We start from the raw sequence: 25,518 nt of genomic DNA, 5'->3' as shown, positions 1-25,518 counted from the left end.
CACACGGCCACACACACACACGGCCACACACACACACACGGCCACACACACACACACACACACACGGCCACACACACGGCCACACACACACACACACACACACACACGGCCACACACACGGCCACACACACACGGCCACACACACACACGGCCACACACACACACACACGGCTACACACACACACACACACACACAAACACACAAACATGCAATATTCTTATGGCATTATTACAAAGCAAAAAGGATTCATAGACACGTTGACATACACGGTGAAACCCTGTTAATCCGGGCGGCAACACTTCAACCTAATTCATCCTGGAGATCCTTTGTAATGCCTTCGCATGTATCATCTGCTAACAGAAAGAAGGGGATTCGGACCACCGGGGTCCGGACTGACGAGGTGTCACAGGACAGTGGACATACATCAGTTTATTATCTATTAAGTATACATGTATGTGTAAAAATCTGAACTGGATAAAAAGTTTATACAACATATCAGATACAATGTTGTTACAACTAAAAATCCCTTAAATATATGACAACGAATTACATATTTTCATTTAAGTTATAATGAGAAATATAATTTTGATATATTACACAAAGTTTAGTCCTCGTTCGTACGCACAACAGACCTGCTTTAAGAGCATCACTATCTTCAGTATGTCAGCTACATAAAATAAAATCCATCTCAATTAGATTTTGTCTCGTAAAATGTTACATATATCTTCGCAAAGAACAGTTCCAGTGCTACTAAATAATTGACAGAGGATATTCAAGAAATTACACATGTTTATCATCTATTTCATTTATTGAAAATCTACACATTTAGATAAAATTAAATGAAGATAACCTTCCTTGAGAAAATGTCATAAGACGTGAAAAAACTATTTCTGTTGGGTGTTTATCCTAACGGTACCACTTGCAGGCATCGAACCCTTTTCATAGCTGGCAATATGACCACTTTGATATGTATATGGCCAAATCGCCTCACTGTCGCAGTTGTACAAAACAATCTGCAAGTCACACTGAATTTAGACGTCAACGCCAGAGAACTATATATCTCGAATATCTTCTAAAACAGATTTCATTGGGCGTAAACGGCAAACATATTGATGAAACGTAAATCAATGGATCACTGAAAATCAGTGAGGACACAGGGTGTTGAAGACAGGGATTAGCATGCCCTGCCCCAGAAACCCTACTCACGCAGTTTCCACTGAGTCAGAAGAGCTGCCTTACAAACAAGAGAAAAGTCCGTTCAGGTGATATGCAAATTAACATTTGGGATTGGTCTGGTCTTCTGGTCGAACTACGATCATTGCTTCAACCAAAGAGGTCTCCGGATTCGCTGTTGCATAGAGCAGTATTGCTTGATTAAGCCACTCTGACACCAGGTCACAAGGGTATCGCTGTCTCTTCGTTCCCAGCAGCGGGAAGGCAATGGAGGAAAGTTGAGACTCACTGGCCAATTGCAGACACTTTGTGATCATTCGGACAAATGACTGAAACAAATAATGTTTCCTATTTATATGGAGACCCTAGTATGACGCACGTTGAAGCTGAAAAAGATTCTGTTTGTTTATTTCTAAATCGCAATCACAAAACCTGTTGGGCAAAAGAAAAAGGAGGAAACAGAAAGTTTTCCTGTTTTATGTAATTGGAAATTGAAGGAAATGTTGTTATTTTGTGTGTGTGGACTAAAACCTAATCTCCCCTACAGTACCCCGAGCATACATGTGTTTTATATATTTAACAAGGCAATTACCAAGGCTATCCCCTTCCCTGCTCCAGCAGCTTATACTTACCCCCTTCTCAGCTCCAGAAGCCTATACTCATCCCCTTCTCAGCTCCAGCAGCTTATACGTATCCCCTTCCCAGCTCCAGCAGCCTATACTCATCCCCTTCTCAGCTCCAGCAGCCTATACTCATCCCTTCTCAGCTCTAGCAGTTTATACTCATCCCCTTCTCAGCTCCAGCAGCCTATACTCATCCCTTCTCAGCTCTAGCAGTTTATACTCATCCCCTTCCCAGCTCCAGCAGCCTATACTCATCCCCTTCCCAGCTCCAGCAGCCTATACTCATCCCCTTCTCAGCTCTAGCAGTCTAAACTCATCCCCTTCCCAGCTCCAGCAGCCTACACTCATTCCCTTTTCAGCTCCAGCAGCCTATACTTATCCCCTTCCCAGCTCAACCAGCCTATACTCATCCCCATCCCAGCTCCAGCAGCCTATACTTATCCCCTTCCCAGCTCAACCAGCCTATACTCATCTCCTTCCCAGCTCCAGCAGCCTATACTCATCCCCTTCCCAGCTCAACCAGCCTATACTCATCCCCATCCCAGCTCCAGCAGCCTATACTTATCCCCTTCCCAGCTCCAGCAGCCTATACTTATCCCCTTCCCAGCTCAACCAGCCTATACTCATCCCCTTCCCAGCTCTAGCAGTCTATACTCATCCCCTTCTCAGCTCTAGCAGTCTATACTCATCCCCTTCCCAGCTCCAGCAGCCTATACTTATCCCCTATCAGCTCCAGCAGCCTATACTCATCTTCTTCCCAGCTCAACCAGCCTATACTCATCCCCTTATCAGCTCCAGCAGCCTATACTCATCCACTTTTAAGCTCTAGCAGTCTAAACTCATCCCCTTCCCAGCTCCAGCAGCCTATACTCATCCCCATCCCAGCTCCAGCAGCTTATACTCATCTCCTTCCCAGCTCCAGCAGCCTATACTCATCTCCTTCCCAGCTCCAGCAGCCTATACTCATCCCTTCTCAGCTCTAGCGGCCTTTTCTCATCCCCTTCCCAGCTCAACCAGCCTATACTCATTCCGTTATCAGCTCCAGCAGCCTATACTCATCCCCTTCTCAGCTCTAGCAGTCTATACTCATCCCCTTCTCAGCTCCAGCAGCCTATACTCATCCCCTTCCCAGCTCAACCAGCCTATACTCATCCCTTCTCAGCTCCAGCAGCCTATACTCATCCCCATCCCAGCTCCAGCAGCCTATACTCATCCCATTCCAGCTCTAGCAGTCTATACTCATCCCCTTCCCAGCTCCAGCAGTCTATACTCATCCCCTTCCCAGCTCAACCAGCCTATACTCATCCCTTCTCAGCTCCAGCAGTCTATACTCATCCCTTCTCAGCTCCAGCAGCCTATACTCATCCCTTCTCAGCTCCAGCAGCCTATACTCATCCACTTTTAAGCTCTTGCTGAAGGTAAGAGGCGTAAGGGTTTCTTAATACTTGAGGGTTCCTTTATTTATTTATTTCTATTTATCCTGATACATAACTTTATTTGGGGGATTGTAGTCCAGCAAAAACCAATATATCACCATGTGTGGCATGTGATTAATATATCAACTATAGTGATACATGTCGTGTGCCTAAAAACTCATTCCTGCAGCAGTTTGTAAAAAGTAATCTGTGGCTAAGGTAATCGTGTGGAAAATCATTTGGTTCAGTGAAGACTGGGGTAAGAAATGAACTTGCAGCCACAAGACCGTCTTCCATGTTTGAAATGTAAGTTTGTACCGAAAAGACAAATTACGTCAAATAAACGAGATGAACGTAAGATCAGCAGTGATGTATTATGCGATTTAAATAAAGTAAATCATTTTTAAATCAAATTATATTTGAAAGATAAAACCATGTAGAAGTATTCTGTAAGTGCTGACTAAGCGCCAGTAGAGTTCACATTTAGGGATATAATATCGCTAGCTTAAGACATTTTCAACTGAAAATCAAACACATGATACCTACAGGTATAGTTTCTTTTGTTCCCCGGTTTATTATAATGCCATGTGTGCGATAATGATATTGAGGCCTTTGAGGCAAGAATCATTTCCATTTCCCAGTGATTCGTACACAAGTGCTTATGACGCAGTCGGAATCTTACAGTGGCCTCTGCTTTTACCAGAGATTTCGTCTGATCATGGAAAGGGTTCTGTCGCTTTTATTCACAAGTAATAACAAAATTTGAACGTGTCATGTTGATGCATAGCGGATAAATATAGTTCTGTTATATTACCGTATGTATTTTCGTATGTTTACCTATTCAAAAGAACACATACACTTACTGAAACAGATCAATTCGTTCACTATGTGGAATATAGGAACTTGACGTCGATGCAATCAAACTACTGTTTCGTCAACTACGAATATCTGGTTGATGTCATGTTGATCAATTTTTGGTTGAACCTTCCCGCCACGGTACTTTTGACAATTGATTTATATATTATTTTTACTTTTTAATTTGTTACAAAAATCGAAATACCCTTTCTCTCACGAAAACTGACATCAGTTGCAATTAACAATTTAACGTGAGACTATCTCCGCCGAATCATTATTGTGGCCCTAGGTAACTCACTTCGTGAATAATCATACCTATACGTATACCTATAACAAAGGAATGTTTCAAACAAAGTATCTTGCCAGAGAGACACCACACGTAACCCACTGGACCTACACTAAGGGTCCTCAATGTTGCTAGTGTTTGGGTTACAACGACACATGTTCGCAAAGTCGCCATGAAACATACGTTCTTTAGTTCTTCTGAAGTGTCCCAATTCTTCAGTGTTGTGAAGTAGATCTGCTTCCATGGGCTTTGTCCTCCACCCGTGAAGGCCACCTCCCATGCCCCTATTCCTTGGGGGTAGTTGGCGTTAAGCTCTTCTTCAATGTCCCCCTTTGCTTTCTTTAAGATGGACACGGACAAGACACCATTCTTCAGATTCAGATTAGGATTCGTGGAACACACAACAGCATCAACCTGAAGACACATATGAACTCGTTTTAACAACTGGTGGAATTCATTTGAAATAAAATATTCACGTGTATATTCGCGACAAACCTTGTAAAACAATACACTTACATCATAGCGTAAACCTGGTGGCATTACAGAAACAGTTTTGTGAGTGAGGGTATTTGAATTTGTTGCTTCCATTTGTTTGAACTGTCTTCCTTTAATTCTTTTTTTATTGAGACAGAATACGAATATCAACTCATTGTCGGATTCAGTTGATGCAGTATACATTCAAAAATATTCCAGACACCAACCTCTTGGTCAGCCATGTCTCCGCTGATCCACGAGATCTCGATCGCACTCTTCTTGATCTCTGGAAGGAAAATATCTCAGATCAGCTGATTATCTGTCTGTCTGTCTGTTTGTCTGTCTGTCTGTCTGGTAAAAGCCAAATGTGTGTATGCCAAATGTGTGACCGTATGCTGTCCAAATAAGATAAATATCCGTCTCCTCAGAATCAAATATAATATTGTAAGACAACACAATTATTATAACAATCGTTGATTCATATTATTACACCTAGTGGCAGAGAAACTGCGAACTTTTACCTTTCTGTTTGCATGCCTCTTCAGAAGCCTTGGATGTTGATGGACATATTTCAGATGCCATTGGTGCCTTTTCAGCATATAGTTCTTCATGTTCACATTCTTTATACACATCCGTGAATGCCTTGCAACAATCAAAGGAAAAGTGTGGACATTGTCTTTATATATCAATTCATGTTAATGAGATCATGAATGTTCGTGTGATGTAAAGTGCACATCTATGACAACATGGGATTCATAGCTCCGGTTCAATGTATTTAATTTGCCATCAAGATTTCAGTTGAACCCAAACATTTCAAAGACCATTGCAAATCTCTCTTGGTGATTGCTTGGCGATTAGTTCCCTCAACTCGATGTGTGTTTGTGGGATTAAAACCATGCCATGTCCACCTTAATTATCATTTTCACGTTTTCGTACCTTGCACAGCATATACAAAATCAGAGGTCACTAATAATTTCATTCCCACGACAAGTATTAAATAAAAGTGATACAAAACATGTCCAAAATCAGAGTCCATTGAACCATTCCGACTTTATTATATGCATGTGTTAATAAATGACGATCAAATAGTGATGGCACCAGGTATTAGTGGACGGCTGGCTAACGTTACTGCTCCACCCCTACTGCCATCATGATGCAGAGAGGGAGGTGTCACTTACTATCATCATCTGAATGTGGCAATGACCCTAACAAAATATCCATAAATTCATGCCCTGTCACACGCTCATCTTCGGCATGCACAGAGAACAGAAACTATTTGGTCAAGTCGTAAGCCCGTCTCACCTTATGTACATCAGCAAATTTGGGAAGCACAACCAATCGAACTTCCATCAGGAACTTTGACCTGAAGCTGCGGCACACCTCGAACATAAGCTTGGCCACAATGTTTGGCGTGTAGCGGAGATGTCCCGTGCCTAGGGGCGGGATGCTGATACAGCGGTGGCCATCGTTGTCCGCCTGCTGCAGGATCTTGCCAAGGATACTCCTGAAACACTGCAGAGTAAAGCCAAAGATTTAATGTTACACAGGTTCTATTTAAAGGCGTTCTTGTTCATTATGGTTGTTCTCGAAGCACGTTTTCTTTGAAAGAGGCGATTAAATGAATCATGTGGTCAGGCTCGGTAACATTCACTTTTTGTACGTCACCGTCTCCAACATTACGAAAATCGATGTTCATAATAGCAATCACGACAGTGTCTGGTTCAGACTCGATTAATTACAAAAAAAACGCCATACAGCTGGAATAAAGCTGACTGTGGTGACGAATAACAAACTTATAAACAAAATAATTTTGCCTTCTAGTTTGGTTTTGTAAACAATTTAGTTCATAGATTTCTATAGTGTCCAAATATTATCGGAAGCATTGAATTTACTTGTTTGAATCATAAGTTGTCTACACACTGAGGAAAGAGGGGAAATGCTTCTGATAAATACATATACTATAGTAACATACATATACAAAGTACACATGCATATGCTCTAACTACATGTACACATACCTCCTGTGCAACCTTTGGGTGGGAGTTCCATATGTTAGGAAGGACGACGTGGTAGATGTTATGGCAGGCAAGGGAACCACCGTCTGTTTTGGCCACAACACCTATCTCTAGTCCAGATGGGTACTTGTGACTGCACTCCTTCTGTACTGATGACCCGGCAGCAGTCAGGATACTCTTTGAAATGTCCCCTTCTAGCATTTTAAGATTGGTGTTTGTTGAGTTGACAATCACGTCGGTCTAAGTGAAGAAATTGTAACACTTCGTATTTAAATATGTAGTAATACAATGGAATGCGTAGACATTTTCAAATTTGACGTATCAGTGACCAAAATGATGTCATTTCTTCAGGCAAATAATTGACTTGTTTTGGAGCCGGTTGCCAAAACTTGGGGCAGGATATGCTCACCTTTTCGCGAACACCTCGTATCATAACTATTTGATAGTCGTTCATAAACACTTGCTCATAACACAGTCGGAATCGTACGATTGAGGAATATGGAAATGGTTTTGTCGCTGTTCTTTACAGTTTGAGAGAGATATAAGTTAAGTATTATCCAGAAGTTTGGCGAAAGTACGGTAGGTTTTCGAAGTTCCAAATACCGCCGTTCACCAAGGCACTACTAAGTATTGGCCTACCTTCTCAGCTTTGATGTCTCCCGATACGAGTCGTACTGACAGCCTCTGAGCTGTTGAAAGCAGAAACGTGTTAAACCAAGTAGGTTGGTTCATTGAAAACATCCGAATGTTTATTGTTATTTTTCTAGAATGGAAATATTATGGTGGAGGCATACAGACTTCTCAGAGTATGCAATTTTTTAATCTTTTATATTTTTACAAATTTCCATTGAACATTTGAATATGGGTAGTGAGTGAGTAGGGTTTAACACCGCTTTGAACAGTGTTCCAGTTTTATCACGGCGTGTCAGCTTAATTTTGGAGGAAAGCCCGAAGTAATGCATGTCTTAGACGTCTTCCGCTTCGGTGAAACCCACGAGCACAGGTATGGTGCTGAGAAACCAAAAAACATAAAAAGGGCGAACTGGGATTCGAATTCACAATCGTAGGTGTCTAAGGGACGCAACTCTGCACAGCGAATTGCGGCGCCTTTGACCACTCAGCTAATCGTGAGTCTGTCTAAATGTGGATTGTGTGGACCTATGAACTTACAAGTATTTGACCTCCTAAGTTCATCCAGTTCTTTGGCCAGTTCATCATACTGCAAACAGAAACCCTATCAGTACCACATAAAGTAAAAGGAAACACATTCTCGACATCAACCATAATGAAATAGATCTGATTTTGTTGTTCCTGTTACAATATAAGCCCGCAAATAAAGCGAGAATATTTAGTTTTATATTCAATTATGGTTTGTTTGTTTGTTTGTTGTTTACCGCCGCACTCAGTAATATTCAAGCTATATGACGGCGGTCTGTAATAATCGAGTCTGGACCATCGACTGATTAATATCATGAGCATCGATCCACACAATTGGGATCGATGACATTCATCAACCAAGTCAGCGAGCCTGACCACCCGATCCCGTTAGTCGCCTCTTACGACAAGCATAGTCGCCTTTTACGGCAAGCATCGGTTGCTGAAGACCTATTCTACCCCGGATCTTTACGTGTCTATTTGATTATGGAAATAGGTTCATTGTATATGTCACAATTAGATACTGCATTTTAAAAAAAGGATTTCTTCTAAAACTAGAGTTGTTAATGACATAAGCACATCAGAGGTACACAAGAACCTGTATATACCAGAAACGGATCACACATCGTAAACAAAGATCAATTACCTTCTCTCTGGCCACACAACCCGTGTGAATATCTGATGACATCTTTGATACTATAAAAAGAATTCCCTTTAGATCAAGTACATATCAAAATACATATTCAACCTTCAGATGGCAATATTATATAATAGTCGTAATTTACAGTTTGTTTCAGTTTAGTTTTGTTTCAACAGAGATAAACCGAGTTCTTTAAATTTTCCATTACATAAATGACAGACTCGGTACACTTTATTTTGCCCCTCAGTTAATAAAAATGTACATTTCATGAAATAAATGAAGCTTCTTACGGGACTGATCCAAATGATCTCCAGGAAGGCAGACATTGCTTTTAATGTCTACTTTCAGACGTGTGCCTTGAGGAATGCATGACTTCACTTTCTGATTGAACAGCTTCCCCAGCAAGCTCTTAATCCATTCTGGTCCGACTTTCTGTCCAGGTTGAAGATCAATTTCCACGATGACCGAGCCTGGACTAAACCGGACAACCTGAGCATTTTGTGACTGGAGGTTGATGTTGATGACGTCCTTCTGACCATCCATTTGACGTAGAAGGATCCTGTCAAGTTCGGGGTCTGTAGGTACGGGGGTGATCACCACAACTACCTTTGATGTACTTTCTCTAGGAACTGGTAAAACATAGGGATGTCCTTAATGGCATGTTCTTATTTATTCCAGAAGCGATCATCATCATCATCATCATCATCAATCAACATCATCATCTTCAACATCATCTTCAACATCACCATTAATCACCATCATAATCGTCAATCATCATCATCATTAATCAACATCATCATCAATCAACATCATCAATCATCATCAATCAACATCATCATCTTCCACATCATCATCAATCAACATCAATCAATATCATCAATCATCGTCAATCATCATCGTCATAATGATCAATCACCATCATCAATCAACATCATCTTCAACATCACCATTAATCATCATCATCATCAATCAACATCATCAATCATCGTCAATCATCATCGTCATAATTATCAATCACCATCATCAATCAACATCATCTTCAACATCACCATTAATCATCATCATCAATCAACATCGTCAATCATCGTCATAATTATCAATCATCATCTTCAACATCAATCATCATCTATCAACATCATCATCAATAATAATTTTCACTGCATTTATGATCACAGTAATGAGTTTGACCTAAGTTTAACATAAGTTTCAGAAAATCTGATATGGTTCAATACTTTTCAAATTCCCTACCATCTCGACACCATGCTTACACATGTGACTGAAATCTGGTCCAACAATCCATGCTATCGAGTGGTGATGACAAGAAATCAGACCCGTCACAGAACCTGACCGGCCATCCAATACCCATGTTATTCGCGTCAGGGCACGAGATATCGGGCATCAACGGGATGACGAACCCAGACAATAGAATGCATATGCATATGTGTACATGTGTACGTGTCGTCAAAATAGACAGCAGAATATGTATCTAGAACAATATTACATGTACATTGGAATATACACGAGAGCAATATACCTATCTGAACGTTCATGGTATTTTGAGTACCATCTTGCCTCATCAACAGTTCTCCCGTGGGCTGCCGTGTGATGTTCATTGTACAGTTGGAGCCAATTTGAATATGTTCGGTGGGCGAGACAACTCCTGAAACATAGTTTATACAATATCTAGAGTGTCCTGATTTTTGCAAAGCTGTGGAGTTGCTGAATCGCCATTAATAAAAACACAAAACCATTCCCATAATCATAAGAAATTTCTTTTAAAATCAGAGCCAATCTCATTGAAATCAGATCTTAGTTCTCGCTATAGCTGAACAAAGATCTGAGGACATCCCATTACGGGTCACGTCAGAACGACCTTTTATCCGACCAATCAAAGCGTCGCTTACCAGATCATGAAAGTTACATTCAGTATGTGTTTTCTAATCATGCAACCCCGAAAACGTTAATACGGGGTATTCCGAATGACAGTTACGGCTGATTCCGTCAAAATTATCGTCTATCTCTCGCTTCAGTGGGACAAACATTTGAACGGACGTGGCGTTGCACAGTACGTAGGAAGCACTGCCATACAATCTCAACCATATATTAGACATTCCGGAATGTTCGTTTGTTAAGTTTACAAAACAGTGTCAACATATTTTTCAAACGTAGTCTGAAAGTCGCCAGGTTAAAACGAGTGCAAGCTGCTTTCTAATTGGCTGATGTCGACTTCTTGTAAGTCATTTCAGTGGTCGGTCAGAGTTCGCGAAAGGTCGTTCTGACGTCAACCGTAACGGGATGTCCTAAGATCTTTGTTTAGCGGCAGCGAGAATTTAGATCTGATTTTAATAAGATTGAATCAGAGCGATTGTACGATTCCAACAACAAACAACATTCACTCTAATAATGATTACCTGATTCTTCCATCGAAGAATATTCCTCTGCATCAGCGTCATCATCGCCACCATCCTCATCAATATCAATGTCGTCATCATCAACATTATCAGTTGATTCCATAGACCCAGCACCCGACTCTGATTCAACTGTGACACGATCCCCCTCTGTCACGGGTGTCTGTCCACAAGAGATGTGGATCTCCTTGTATTCACGCACACAGTCTTGAGGCAGCTGACACCTCAGGCCGTCGTATCTCCAGTGTTCCGGCTGGGGGAGTATGTTCTTCAAATAGACCTTCGACGACTGTGCAAATTCTGAAACATTCAAGAGAATATTGTACTGGCTTGTATATTGTACTGGAAGACTCGGTGTAGGCTCTAATACCGTTATCATGCAAGCTAGTTGCTCTATATAATGACGACTGCATCATCATTTCAAGCATCCTACAAGATGTGTTTTAGTGCTAAAGTCTCCAAACACATCGACAGATTTGAAACCGCACAAAGGTACTGTTCTGTTTGATTATCTCACGCCTAAATTCACAAAACAACTTAATTTTATTATTTCGGCCAAATAGCGGCAAATATTACAAGAATTCGAATAAGGGTTTTCAAAGTGTCTCAGTATCGTAAGCTGATCACCTTCGAAGAAGTCATAAACAGCGTCGGGCAGCCTGCGTCCTTTCATCAATATGTCACACATGGGTGAATCAACCACGATATACAAAGCTGTGTCAGAGGCCGAGGGAGAAATGTTGTTAAAGAACCCAGCTGTATCTGCAAAACAACGAAAATAACAACAGCTGATATTGTTATATGGCAGTGTATTTTATTGTTCAGCAATGATTGTGGGAGTGTTACATTGTTTCTGTTGAGATTAGGTAGACGCTCACTGCATTGTGTTTGGACAGTGATCAGTCGTCAGGAAGTTACTATATTTACATGCTAGTGTGGTGTGTAAATTTCCGGTCCGGTATACCGCGGACGGTGATAGTATGTTATAGAAACATGGAGAATGTTCTATGTTGTGAGAGCACTAGGAGGAGATTTCCTGTAGCTGGTAAGACTACATAAGGTGACAAGATGGTGTTTACGAATTTCATCCTATGGAACCAGCTTTCATGTGAGGATCACTCATCATCCCCGATTCCCTGCCTTGCCAATCACGGAAGCTTGACCACTGTTGCCGCTTGGTGAATATATATTATTATTACTGACTTTTACTATCACCACTGTATTTTTGTACTTGATACTGAGCACTGCCATCATATTATATATTGCCATTGAATAGTATACTGCCACTCTATTGTGTATTGCCATTGTAATGTGAATTGCTGTGCAGTAACTTGTATTGATTGGCAAACCTAATTTATTTTGTAATACAATTGTTAATTGATAACCATGTGTTGATTGTTTGTTGGTTTCACACTAAGTTCTTTAACCTACAGATTTCTGGGTTAACATATTGTTTCAATTTGGGAATTGACACGTAACAATATTTTAAAATACTTTTAGCACTGTAAATGACTACAAAATGTTGAAAAATACCTCTCATCAGATTTTCGACTGTACATGTAGAAAATGAGTATCATGTGCTGATGGTATGTACACGATACGAAAATATAAGGGAAGTATATTTCCCTCCATATGTGTTGTATAAGAATAATAATCTTCAGAACAAATTCTGCGATGACTGCAGTGTACTGACACCAAGATGTGCATAGGTCGTTGTATTCAAAATGTTATAAAAATAACATTTTCTATTTTTTGGGTCCACACCATTTACATTTTGGTAAATACTACAATACAACCTTGACTGTTTTGCGATTATGTATAAAACGTGTTGACAAACACCAGAAATGGACTTCACACATTGTACCCATGTCGGAAATCGAACCCGGGTCTTTGGTGTGACGAGCGAACACTTTAACCACGACTCTACCCCACCGCCCCTGGTTCTGTTCAAAAGTGAGTAATGTCACCACTTACCATTGCAAACAGTGATAGACACGGGACCAGTATCGACATTCAGACTACTTTGAATAGCTTCAGCTTCCAATGAACCACTTCCAGAACAGACGATGACTTTATAAGAAAAAAAAGTAAACGTGCCACTGCTTCATCCAATATATTACTGTACAGAGATTCCCTTCAATACCAACAACACTAAAAGGTCAGCACAGCGAACAGAAACATTGGAACAATCTTGGTATCAGGTCTTTGAAGGGCACTTAGAAGTGATACACATAAGGAAGAGAATATATGGATGTCAACTGATGAAGGAGTAAGTATGTACTCCGAAACGTTGTGTTCCTCATAATAAAGAAGTTGACATCCATAATTATATTCTCTTCCCTAATGTCGTTTTCATACGATGCTTATTTGTCCTTAGTGACATATTCAGTATTTTGCAAATCGTTATTTAGATGAAATGAGCCGTGTGTTTTTGTTACAAGAAGAAGATCTAACCATGTTGTTTGAACGTGCTGCGGCGGTTTATGTCATTCACGACGGGGTAGGTAGGTTCCTGTTGAACAAAAAAAAAATATGGATCCTGGAAAAAACAGTTTGATGTGATTACTTATTCATTATTTTGGCACTGTTATTCACTCTGCTTCTCGTCACACTCAGCAATATTCCAGCTGTATGACGTCAGTCTAACAACCGAGTCTGGACCAGACAATCCAGCGATTCAGATCATAAGCAATTGAGATACGATGACATGCATCAACCAAGTCAGTGAGCCCGACCACCTGATTTGTTAGACGCCTCCTACGTCTCTTTCTGAAGGCTAATTCTAACTCGAATCTTCATGCTGCTCATGTTATTACATACAGAGACCATATGGTCTCTGTTACATAGTACAGAGGAAAGATGCTGGGATGTACGTGCATATATATATTGAAGACAAATCGAGGGAAACTGTTTCCAAAAACATGAACAAACGTCGAACTGCAGTAGAATAGAATGCTGGCCTGCTAAATATTTTTTGTTAAAAGCCGCACAGTTCTGATTGGCTGCCCGGTATTTGATTGGTTCACATGTGAAGGGGGATCTTTGTAAGGACTACTTTCACTTACATGAGTGTTATTTTCGTTTTAAGTTTCTGAACCTTCAGTGCAAAGTTAAACTGCTCGTTGCAATCTGGCATTCCATAACCGAGGTGACCCCCCGAATACTTCATAAACAATCTCATTAAAATCAGATCTCAGTTCTCGCTATCGCTAAACAAAGATCAGAGGACATCCCATTATGGGTCACGTCAGAACTACCTTTCATCCGACCAATCAAAGCGTCGCTAACCAAATCATGAATGTGTTTTCTAATCATGCAACCTCGGATTCCGTCAAAATTATCGTCTGTCTCTCGCTTCCGTGGGATTAATTATATATTATATATTTGACATTCCGGAATGTTCGTTTGTTCAGTTTACAAACTTATAAACGTATTTTTCAAGCGTAGTCTGAAATGGAAGACGCCAGGTTAAAACGAGTGCCGTAAAGCTCGAGAAAGCTGCTTTCCCAAACCTAAAACACGCCCAAACTTTCCCGAACTTAAAACACATTCCTACTTTCCCGAACTTAAAACACATTCCTACTTTCCCGAATTTAAAACACATTCCTACTTTCCCGAACTTAAAACACACCCCTACTTTCCCGGAACTTGAAACACATCCCTACTTTCCCAAACTTAAAACACATCCCTACTTTCCCGGAACTTGAAACACATCCCTACTTTCCCGGAACTTGAAACATATCCCTACTTTCCCAAACTTAAAACACACCACTACTTTTCCGTAACTTGAAACACATCCCTACTTTCCCGAACTTAAAACACATCCCTACTTTCCCAAACTTAAAACACACCCCTACTTTCCCGAACTTAAAACACATCCCTACTTTCCCGAACTTGAAACACATCCCTACTTTCCCAAACTTAAAACACACCCCTACTTTCCCAAACTTGAAATACATCCCTACTTTCCCGAACTTAAAACACACCCCTACTTTCCTGGAACTTGAAACACACCCCTACTTCCCCGAACTTAAAACTCACCCCTACTTCCCCGAACTTAAAACACACCCCTACTTTCCCGGAACTTGAAACACACCCCTACTTCCCCGAACTTGAAACACACCCCTACTTTCCCGAACTTGAAACACATCCCTACTTCCCCGAACTTAAAACACACCCCTACCTTCCCAAACTTGAAACACATCCCTACTTTCCCAAACTTAAAACACACCCCTACTTTCCCGGAACTTAAAACACATCCCTACTTTCCCAAACTTAAAACACACCCCTACTTTCCCGAACTTGAAACACACCCCTACTTCCCCGAACTTGAAACACACCCCTACTTTCCCGAACTTGAAACACATCCCTACTTCCCCGAACTTAAAACACACCCCTACTTCCCCGAACTTAAAACACACCCCTACTTTCCCAGAACTTGAAACACGTCCCTACTTCCCCGAACTTGAAACACATCCCTACTTTCCCGAACTTGAAACATACCCCTACTTCCCCGAACTTGAAACACATCCCTACTTACCCGAACTTGAAACACATCCCTACTTTCCCGAACTTGAAACACACCCCTTCTTTCCCGGAACTTGAAACACACCCCTACTTCCCCGAACTTGAAACACATCCCTACTTTCCCGAACTTAAAACACACCCCTACTTTCCCAGAACTTAAAACACACCCCTACTTTCCCAGAACTTGAAACACACCCCTACTTTCCCAAACTTGAAACACATCCCTACTTACCCGAACTTGAAACACATCCCTACTTTCCCGAACTTGAAACACACCCCTACTTTCCCGAACTTGAAACACACCCCTACTTTCCCAAACTTGAAACACATCCCTACTTTCCCGAACTTGAAACACACCCCTACTTTCCCAAACTTGAAACACATCCCTACTTTCCCGAACTTGAAACACATCCCTACTTTCCCGAACTTGAAACACATCCCTACTTACCCGAACTTGAAACACATCCCTACTTTCCCGAACTTGAAACACACCCCTACTTTCCCGAACTTGAAACACACCCCTACTTTCCCGAACTTGAAACACACCCCTACTTTCCCAAACTTGAAACACATCCCTACTTTCCCGAACTTGAAACACACCCCTACTTTCCCAAACTTGAAACACATCCCTACTTTCCCGAACTTGAAACACATCCCTACTTTCCCGAACTTGAAACACATCCCTACTTTCCCGAACTTGAAACACATCCCTACTTTCCCGAACTTGAAACACATCCCTACTTTCCCGAACTTGAAACACATCCCTACTTACCCGAACTTGAAACATACCCCTACTTCCCCGAACTTGAAACACATCCCTACTTACCCGAACTTGAAACACATCCCTACTTTCCCGAACTTGAAACATACCCCTACTTCCCCGAACTTAAAACACACCCCTACTTTCCCGAACTTAAAACACACCCCTACTTTCCCGGAACTTGAAACACACCCCTACTTCCCCGAACTTGAAACACATCGCTACTTTCCCAAACTTGAAACACACCCCTACTTGCCCGGAACTTGAAACACACCCCTACTTCCCCGAACTTGAAACACATCCCTACTTCCCCGAACTTAAAACACACCCCTACTTTCCCAAACTTGAAACACATCGCTACTTTCCCGGAACTTGAAACACATCGCTACTTTCCCGGAACTTGAAACACACCCCTACTTCCCCGAACTTGAAACACATCCCTACTTCCCCGAACTTAAAACACATCCCTACTTTCCCGAACTTAAAACACACCCCTACTTTCCCGAACTTGAAACACATCCCTACTTTCCCAAACTTGAAACACATCCCTACTTTCCCGAACTTGAAACACATCCCTACTTTCCCAAACTTAAAACACATCCCTACTTCCCCAAACTTAAAACACACCCCTACTTTCCCGGAACTTGAAACACATCCCTACTTTCCCAAACTTAAAACACACCCCTACTTTCCCAAACTTAAAACACATCCCTACTTTCCCAAACTTAAAACACATCCCTACTTCCCCGAACTTGAAACACATCCCTACTTTCCCGAACTTGAAACACATCCCTACTTTCCCGAACTTAAAACACACCCCTACTTTCCCAAACTTGAAACACATCCCTACTTTCCCAAACTTAAAACACACCCCTACTTTCCCAAACTTAAAACACACCCCTACTTTCCCAAACTTGAAACACATCCCTACTTACCCGAACTTGAAACACATCCCTACTTTCCCGAACTTAAAACACCCCTACTTCCCCGAACTTGAAACACATCCCTACTTTCCGTAACTTGAAACAAATCCCTACTTCCCCGAACTTAAAACACACCCCTACTTTCCCGAACTTGAAACACACCCCTACTTTCCCGAACTTGAAACACATCCCTACTTCCCCGAACTTAAAACACACCCCTACTTTCCCGAACTTAAAACACACCCCTACTTTCCCGGAACTTGAAACACACCCCTACTTCCCCGAACTTGAAACACACCCCCACTTTCCCAAACTTGAAACACACCCCTACTTTCCCGGAACTTGAAACACATCCCTACTTTCCCGAACTTGAAACACACCCCTACTTTCCCGAACTTGAAACACACCCCTACTTTCCCGAACTTAAAACACATCGCTACTTTCCCAAACTTAAAACACATCCCTACTTCCCCGAACTTAAAACACACCCCTACTTTCCCGGAACTTAAAACACACCCCTACTTCCCCGAACTTGAAACACACCCCTACTTTCCCGAACTTGAAACACATCCCTACTTTCCCGAACTTAAAACACACCCCTACTTCCCCGGAACTTGAAACACACCCCTACTTTCCCGAACTTGAAACAAATCCCTACTTCCCCGAACTTAAAACACCTCCATACTTTCACGAATACGATCTTACTTTCACGAACTTAAAATACGATCTTACTTTCACGAACGTGAAACACACCTTCAGGAACTTAAACTTAACTGAACTTTGTGTAGTATTTATACTGTGTGAGTCACCCTAGCATTCTTCCACGAGAAATGTGTTGATGATCATGATGTACATTGATGATCATGATGTATATATTTTTTCAAGGACATCCAACATATCCAGCGAACCTTTTGTTAACCCTGAATCATTTTGTTATACCTGTATAACCTTTTTAACACCCCCTCCACACCTCCACCTTAGAATATGAATATGGTCGATCACTTACCTTTGTGAGAGTACTTGCTGAGGAAAGGGTCTGTATTCCACTGTCCTGTGTAAGAATATGTCAGAACATCCGTATTTTCATCGAATTCAAGCTTGGTGTTAACAAAATAACATCACAGAAACACAAAAAGGGCGTGTGTACAATTAACGTTGAAGAGATAGTCGGACAATATATGTATTGTATTGTTTGTTGTTTAACGCCGCACTCAGCAATATTCCAGCTATGTGACGGCGGTCTGTAAATAATCGAGTCTGGACCAGACAATCCAATAATTGACATCATGAGCATCGATCCACGCAATTGGGATACGATGACATGCATCAACCAAGTCAGCAGTCGGACAATATATGTATTGTATTGTTTGTTGTTTAACGCCGCACTCAGCAATATTCTAGCTATGTGACGGCGGTCTGTAAATAATCGAGTCTGGACCAGACAATCCAATAATTGACATCATGAGCATCGATCCACGCAATTGGGATACGATGACGTGCATCAACCAAGTCAGCAGTCGGACAATATATGTATTGTATTGTTTGTTGTTTAACGCCGCACTCAGCAATATTCCAGCTATGTGACGGCGGTCTGTAAATAATCGAGTCTGGACCAGACAATCCAATAATTGACATCATGAGCATCGATCCACGCAATTGGGATACGATGACATGCATCAACCAAGTCAGCAGTCGGACAATACATGACCTTGACTCACCCCGTCTGGTCCCTCCTGCGCCTGGTCCTGTTTGTCGTTACAGCTGATGTCCAGCTGTTTGTCGTTACAGCTGATGTCCAGCTGTTTGTTGCCAATCGTGTTGCCAAGTGTCTTCCCCATGTCCAGCACTGATATGTCAGTGGTCATTGTAACATGAATATCACGTCTTTTTCTGGTGACATTTACAGTGCCGAGCCTTAAAATAAACGCAATATTGAGAGGCACTTTGCTGCGAATTTAATAGTTATATTGATTATCTAATTACTGGATATTTTGTCAACAAGAGAATAGCCTAATATTATACAAATCAGTAAGTGAGTGAATGGGTTTGGCTTTGAAAAGTAGTTCAGTTATATTACTTTGTGTCAAAACCAAAACTTACGATTTGACGTGTACCATTATGGTGAACCCCATGACAATGGCTATGAGGAATTGAGGGAAAGGGTGTGTTAAAAACAGAAGTTCTGCAAGTTGCTTAGGGTCGGGTCGGATTATGATAGCAGTGAGAGATAAAATGTGCAGGTATTTACAAGTACTACAGAGTACATGTGACTATGTACTGTGGATTAAACTATCTTCCCCACTAGCACTAGGTGCAGTTTAAATACCACAAGAGGGTTTTCATTACTATCATCGTAACATAATGATGAACTTGGCAGTGATATTTAGAAATATATGTTTTGTTGTTGTTGGTGTTGATTGGCGGTTTTAATAGCAAAACTAGAGATTTACCTGACACTGTTCGAATTGATGTGAATAATCTTGCAAATGGGTTTGTATAAAGCAAACAGTTACATGAAGAATTGGATGATTGCTACAATCTATTCGCACACAGTGTATGTGTATTCAGGAAATCATCAGACGAAAGTCATCCAAATAATCATTGGAATAGACTATTAAACACCTGTAACTATAACTCTCTATATATTTTAAATGGAGGTTACGATGCTGACTTAAAAAATAAATTTGATTTTATACATGTGGCTTACACTATCGAGGGAGGTACTGATTTAAACACGCCTTTAAGTAAAGATGAAATTCATTCAGTAATAAAGAGTCTTGAGAATAATAAAGCCCGTGTTATTGATGGAGTTATCAATGAATATATCAACCATTCCTTAGGCAAAATGGTTGATTTATATGTCTTATTATTTAACCTATCTTAGAAACCGGCCCGTTTCCGACAGCTGGAGTTAGGATAGAATTTGCCCAGTATATAAAAATGAAGGTGGCTGTACAAACGTTTGGAAACTATAGGGAGTAACCCTGATAAGTTGTGCTGTTCACGGCTCTTTTAAGCTTGAATTTGTCAGACTTTTGTTAAAAGAATATTGATCTAACTAAAGCCCAGGCTGATTTTAGAAAATGTTTTGGTACTGCAGATCATATATTCTCACTTTACAGTATAATTGATTTTTTTTTAAATCAGGAAAGGAAACTTTTTATTGTATATTTAAAGATTTAAAGAAAGTATTTGATAATGTATGGAGATTAGGATTATGGATTAATTTATTGAAATTTGGAGTAAATGGAAATTTCTTTCGCTTTATATATAATATGTATCAAGGTAGAAAAACATTGTGTTAAGAGCGCAAATAGTTACTCACGCAAATAGTTTTCCACGTGTAATACAGGAGTAAGACAAGGGGAAACCCTTTCTCCAATTTTATTTAGTCTATTTTTGAATGATCTGGAGCTATTCATATTTACAGACGGTTGCAAGGGAATAGAACTAAGTGCAAATGAATGGATAATGTAACAGATTTTCTTGTACTAATAGTCTTATTTGTACGGAATTGATTATATTTGGGTGAAAGAAAAAGGACAAAGAAATATCTTTGCTAGTAGATGGTGAAACGTTAGAGGTAGAAGAAGAACACCATCTTCCCGAGGCACGTTAACTCAACTGACTGTAAAGGTCTTTTATAGTCAGGTAACTCCCTTGCCTCGGGAATACGGAAGAAAGTAGGCATCTTGGTATCTTTTTCATAAATTAAATAAATTCATCACATCAAAATCAGGCAACAAAAGCCATTTCTTATATTGTTAAGAAAAGCAGGGAAAATGACTAAATTATATGCCAATTAAAATTGTTTGATGCGATGGTTGTGCGGATCTTACAATGTGGATGCGAAATATAGGGATTTGAAGACTGTGAATGCATTGATATGGACTGTCCAATTAGATATTTTACTGAAACTTCGTCAATTGAAAAAGAGCACCCAATCATATACGGTGAACTTGGTAGAAAACCCCTTTATATCCAAATATATGCACGTATGGTGTCATATTTGGCCACGTATCGTGTCAGGAAAAGCAACTAAAATCTCTAATATATTGTACACACTGGTATTAGAAGATAATCGTGCTAAAGGTAAAACGAATAAATGGTTATTGTCATTTGAACCCATCTTTATTAAGATTGGATTGAAAAATATATGGCATTCACATTATTTTGACTCTCTCCATTCACTAAAATGTATTGTGTCAAATAGATTACAAGATCGGTATTTACAAATATGGTCATCTGAAATGTTTGAATCGTCAAAAGCTGTAACGTACAGAATAATTAAATCCGAACTTGTAGCTGAACAATATTTTGATAAATAATGTTGAAAACAGTGGTTCTCACTAACTAAGTTCGAAACATCACGTCACAGGCTTCCAGTCACAGTGGGTCGCTGGAGCAAGTATCATTTATTGACAGCAGCGATGTTGGAGGTGAATTTCAGTCGCTATATGGCTGAGATAATGCCGATGCGACGATAAATTTTAACTCACTCACTCACATTCTTCAATTGTAATTATTTTAAAAGCTATAAATTGATTTGTTACCTGGATTTTATCACAATAAGATTCCAAAATCTGTTTGATAGTGTAAAAAATAGTGTGTTAAACAAATTATCTACGTTTGGTTCAATCATAATGCAAACATACAAGTCTTCTGGGTAATAACAACATTAAGCCTGTTTTAATGTAAATTGTTGCACATTGTAAATAATCTGCCCTGCTGTGTATGCCACAGTGTGTGTCCAGAAACACAACTTAAGTTATCTGTCAGCTATCTGAGTGAGTGAGTGAGTGAGTGAGTGGGTGGGTGGGTGGGTGAGTGAGTGAGTGAGTGAGTGAGTGAGTGAGTGAGTGGGTGGGTGGGTGGGTGAGTGAGTGAGTGAGTGAGTGGGTGGGTGGGTGGGTGGGTGGGTGAGTGCAACGCCTCTTGATCAACATTCCAATCACCTTACTGTGGGCATCTTCCCCAGGCAAGGGAGTTTACTGACTATGAAAGACCAGTTTCCACCCTCACCGAACTAGGCTGGAGTTATATTTTGGCCGGACTAACGTGTCTATGCATGGTCCAATCAAAATCGCGTTACGAAATCAACATCCGGTTCGTAAACTGCCGTGCAGATTTCGTTCGATTGCAAAGCATGTGTACCGACAACTTAGCGTCAACAGATATTTTCCAAATCTTTTCATATTTTTAATCAAGGTGCTCACGTGAGTTGATGCACTTGGCGAAGTAAGACCTGTTTTATTAAAAAATAGATTTTGGCTATCGATCAGATCGTCAACACTGGGCGACGCCGTTTTATTTTTAAGTGATATGGGAGGTGGAATCTGATTGGTCAATAGGGGGGACATAGAAGGAACATTACTCGTAATAGCCATTGGTGGCGCTACGATCGAGCCCAGAAATACCAACACAGTTCGGGAAGGGTGGAAACTGAACTTTTACAGTCAGTTAACTCACTTGCCTCGGGAAGATGTACTGTGGGGGAAAGCGCGAAGTGATGCAGGTCTTTGACGTTTACCACTTTGGTGTAACACACAACACGGGTATTGCGCTGACAAAAGAAAGTATTATACTCAGGACTAATCTGGGATCCGAACCCATAACCATATGTTACTGGCAGGCATAAGGGAGGCAACTGTGGACTGCGAATTACGGCTCACTTAGGCGACTGGAACACCCGTGCCTCCTTTATACAATTGAATAGTTTATTTATTAATTATATAAAGCTACTATCTGAACCATGTCATTTCACAAAGACATGCATGTCGAATAGATTGCTGAAGGTAGCTTTGTTAAAGAAATGTGACGAAACAAAATTTAATTAATTATTTTAAGCTAAAAATGAAAATTGATCCCAAGCATCAGCATTGGGCGAAACTTTTTATCTCAAATATCATGTCAGGAATACAAACCTATTATTCATGGCGTTCTGACGAGCAGAATACCATTTCTTATTCCTAACATGTAATATTTACGATACGGAATCACACGAGGGTGAAAAGCTCTTTACCAGGTATTGTCATTCTTAAGACAATTGACATATTCTCATTCACAACAACAACATGACATAATTGCATGAAAAGAACACCTATGTGTACAGTCCCACTAACTGCATTATGATGAATTGTAGTTTGTATGTAAGCACCCACACATCGGAAACCTACATGTAAACAGTTTGGAAACAATACAGGTCAATACAGTTTTGTAGAAATAGTATCGATATATGGAGCCTATCAAACATACATCATGTTTGATGACCTCATTTGCATATTTATTGGATCGTGTTACGAAGTTTATTAAGCTGATTTATTGCATCGCTGAGAGTTTTTCCAATGCCTGTGCATCTGGATTTTAATTTCCATTTCTTAAAAATATTGTTTTATTTTACCATATGGTATAGTTGTACTTGTATTCGATGTTTTTGTTATTTTTTCGCGTACACTGTACATTGACGTTATATGAACTTGACGAACTTGACAATTATTATCTTATAATACACCCCCCCCCCCCCCCCCCCCCCCCCCACACACACACATAAAAATTATATAGTCCACGTTAAGCCAACATCTCCATTATATCAGTTTCCAACGTGGACTTTATTATTTTATTATATATTACATGTACACCGACTGATAATAATAGAAAATAATATTTAAAAAATCAAACAACATTATATTATATTAATCATATCATATCATATCATATCATATCATATCATATCATATCATTATTACACATTGAAATACACAATAGTGTACATTCCAAGTGATATTATATTATATTATATTATATTATATTATATTATATTATATTATATTATATTATATTATATTATATTATATTATATTATATTATATTATTACACATAGCAATACACAATAGTGTACATTCCAAGTTTCTACTTTCGTTTTGAAACTAGGCCACACAGGCACAAAGAGAATGTATACATGTCCTACATACAAACCTACATCACTAGAAACATACCCGTGTACATATAGCCAATTACTTTGAACGATGAGGAACATGTTTACATTCCATGTTAATATAGAGAACTAATCTAAACTGATATAATCTCACACAAACAATCAATTATTCAATGACAGTAGCAGTCGTTTCCGTGACACAGGTCACAATAAAAGTGTATGTACATCTTAACATTGACATTTACATTTGAAATTGACGTGTACATTTCATATCTTACGGATGACACCTGCCCGCCGAGCCCTGTGTGTGTGGACTCGCATTGTCTGCACGAGCTTCGTCGCCATATCCTCTGTCAAGATTGTGATTGGGTGATGAGACTTCGCGGGGGGGCGGAACCGGGTAAAACCTGAATCATTAATTAGTGAATTCTTATATTTCTTGGTGATATGTGTTGATTATGTACTGCCTCTTTAAGGATTATGGGAAAACGGTTTATAGTTCTCATGTTTTAGATATATATGACCCCGTTTATCCGCACGGTATCATTGCCAAGTGATATTATCCGGACGCACAAATTTCCTTATTGAATGAAGGGTACGTACAGAGTAATGTCCCTTTGTATTTTTATCAGCGCTCCCATTTGTGTTAACGGGCCAGGCAATGAACTGTTGGTGTTTACGAAATAACCACTGATCATTATGACAGAAACAATAAACGATAATTTGTATTATTTACACGACATGGCAATATCTTAATAGTGATAGTAGTACAGTAAATGTATGACATTTGTATAAAAAGACAATAATTATTTTAAAGCAACACGGCCGGACAAAAAACAATATTTGAATTATACAATATTTGAAGTGTTATAAGTTTCCAACATCTGAAAAGTTAACATTACGTCTGTAAATGTAACCTATTCAGCTGTGGACGTTAAGTTATGTGAAACATTTATTTTTAAAGTAAAACTTTTCAAAATATTATTGCGATCAACCTTTGTTGTACAACAAAGTGAAAAAGCTTACTGTTGCTTACTGGGTACATTCAACGGGAGCTGAATGTTGGATGTATGGTGTTTTACTATATTCAATATTCTAGCTATATGACGGCGGCCTATAAATGATCTAAACCAGACGAACCAATGGCTGACATTATTGGCGACGTCCAGTGGTTGACATTATGAGCAATGAATCTGGACTAGACGATCCAGTGATTCACATCGTAAACTCGATCTAAGCGACTGGGAAACGATGACCAAGCAAGGGAGTTAACTGACTATACAGTTTCCACCCTTGCCGAACTAGGCTGGAATTATGGAGTTATATTT

The 25,518-nt window shown here is 40.0% G+C and overlaps 1 protein-coding gene across 3 annotated transcripts; it reads right to left on the bottom strand.

Moving 5' to 3' along the window:
• Nucleotides 1-415: 415 nt before the first annotated feature.
• On the bottom strand, nt 416-24,556 carry LOC124147198 (protein mono-ADP-ribosyltransferase PARP14-like). Of its 3 annotated transcripts, none has more exons than XM_046517831.2 (18): nt 24,436-24,556; nt 18,974-19,169; nt 18,262-18,306; nt 13,500-13,557; nt 13,020-13,115; nt 11,673-11,807; nt 11,049-11,345; nt 10,172-10,297; nt 8,928-9,266; nt 8,644-8,693; nt 8,013-8,061; nt 7,482-7,531; nt 6,846-7,082; nt 6,130-6,339; nt 5,349-5,469; nt 5,055-5,113; nt 4,537-4,767; nt 416-1,503 (listed from the first exon to the last, which is right to left on the bottom strand). In XM_046517831.2, exons 1-18 carry the CDS (start codon nt 24,459-24,461, stop codon nt 1,276-1,278), a joined length of 2,553 nt encoding a protein of 850 aa, XP_046373787.2. In that variant the 5' UTR covers nt 24,462-24,556; the 3' UTR covers nt 416-1,275. The 3 variants fall into 3 exon arrangements, with proteins under 3 accessions (XP_046373787.2, XP_046373788.2, XP_046373789.2); XM_046517832.2 differs by having other exon boundaries at nt 24,455-24,556; XM_046517833.2 differs by having other exon boundaries at nt 24,469-24,556.
• Between the last annotated feature and the right edge of the window lie 962 nt (nt 24,557-25,518).

Source organism: Haliotis rufescens, unplaced genomic scaffold (assembly GCF_023055435.1).
Source record: "Haliotis rufescens isolate VD_foot unplaced genomic scaffold, xgHalRufe1.0.p SCAF_39, whole genome shotgun sequence".
NCBI lineage: Eukaryota > Metazoa > Mollusca > Gastropoda > Lepetellida > Haliotidae > Haliotis > Haliotis rufescens.
The sequence above is the reverse complement of the archived record's forward strand: the minus strand, read 5'-3'. Positions and strand labels throughout refer to the sequence as shown.

Bases quoted from the DNA above. Each gene is read 5' to 3' on its own strand.
- LOC124147198 (XM_046517831.2), bottom strand. From the start codon at position 24,461: ATGAAATGTACACGTCAATTTCAAAT. The intron at 10,298-11,048 runs GTAATCATTATT...ACTATGTTTCAG, and splicing joins TTCTTCGATGGAAGAATCAG to GAGTTGTCTCGCCCACCGAA. The intron at 5,470-6,129 runs GTGAGACGGGCT...GATTGTTGCAAG, and splicing joins AATTTGCTGATGTACATAAG to GCATTCACGGATGTGTATAA.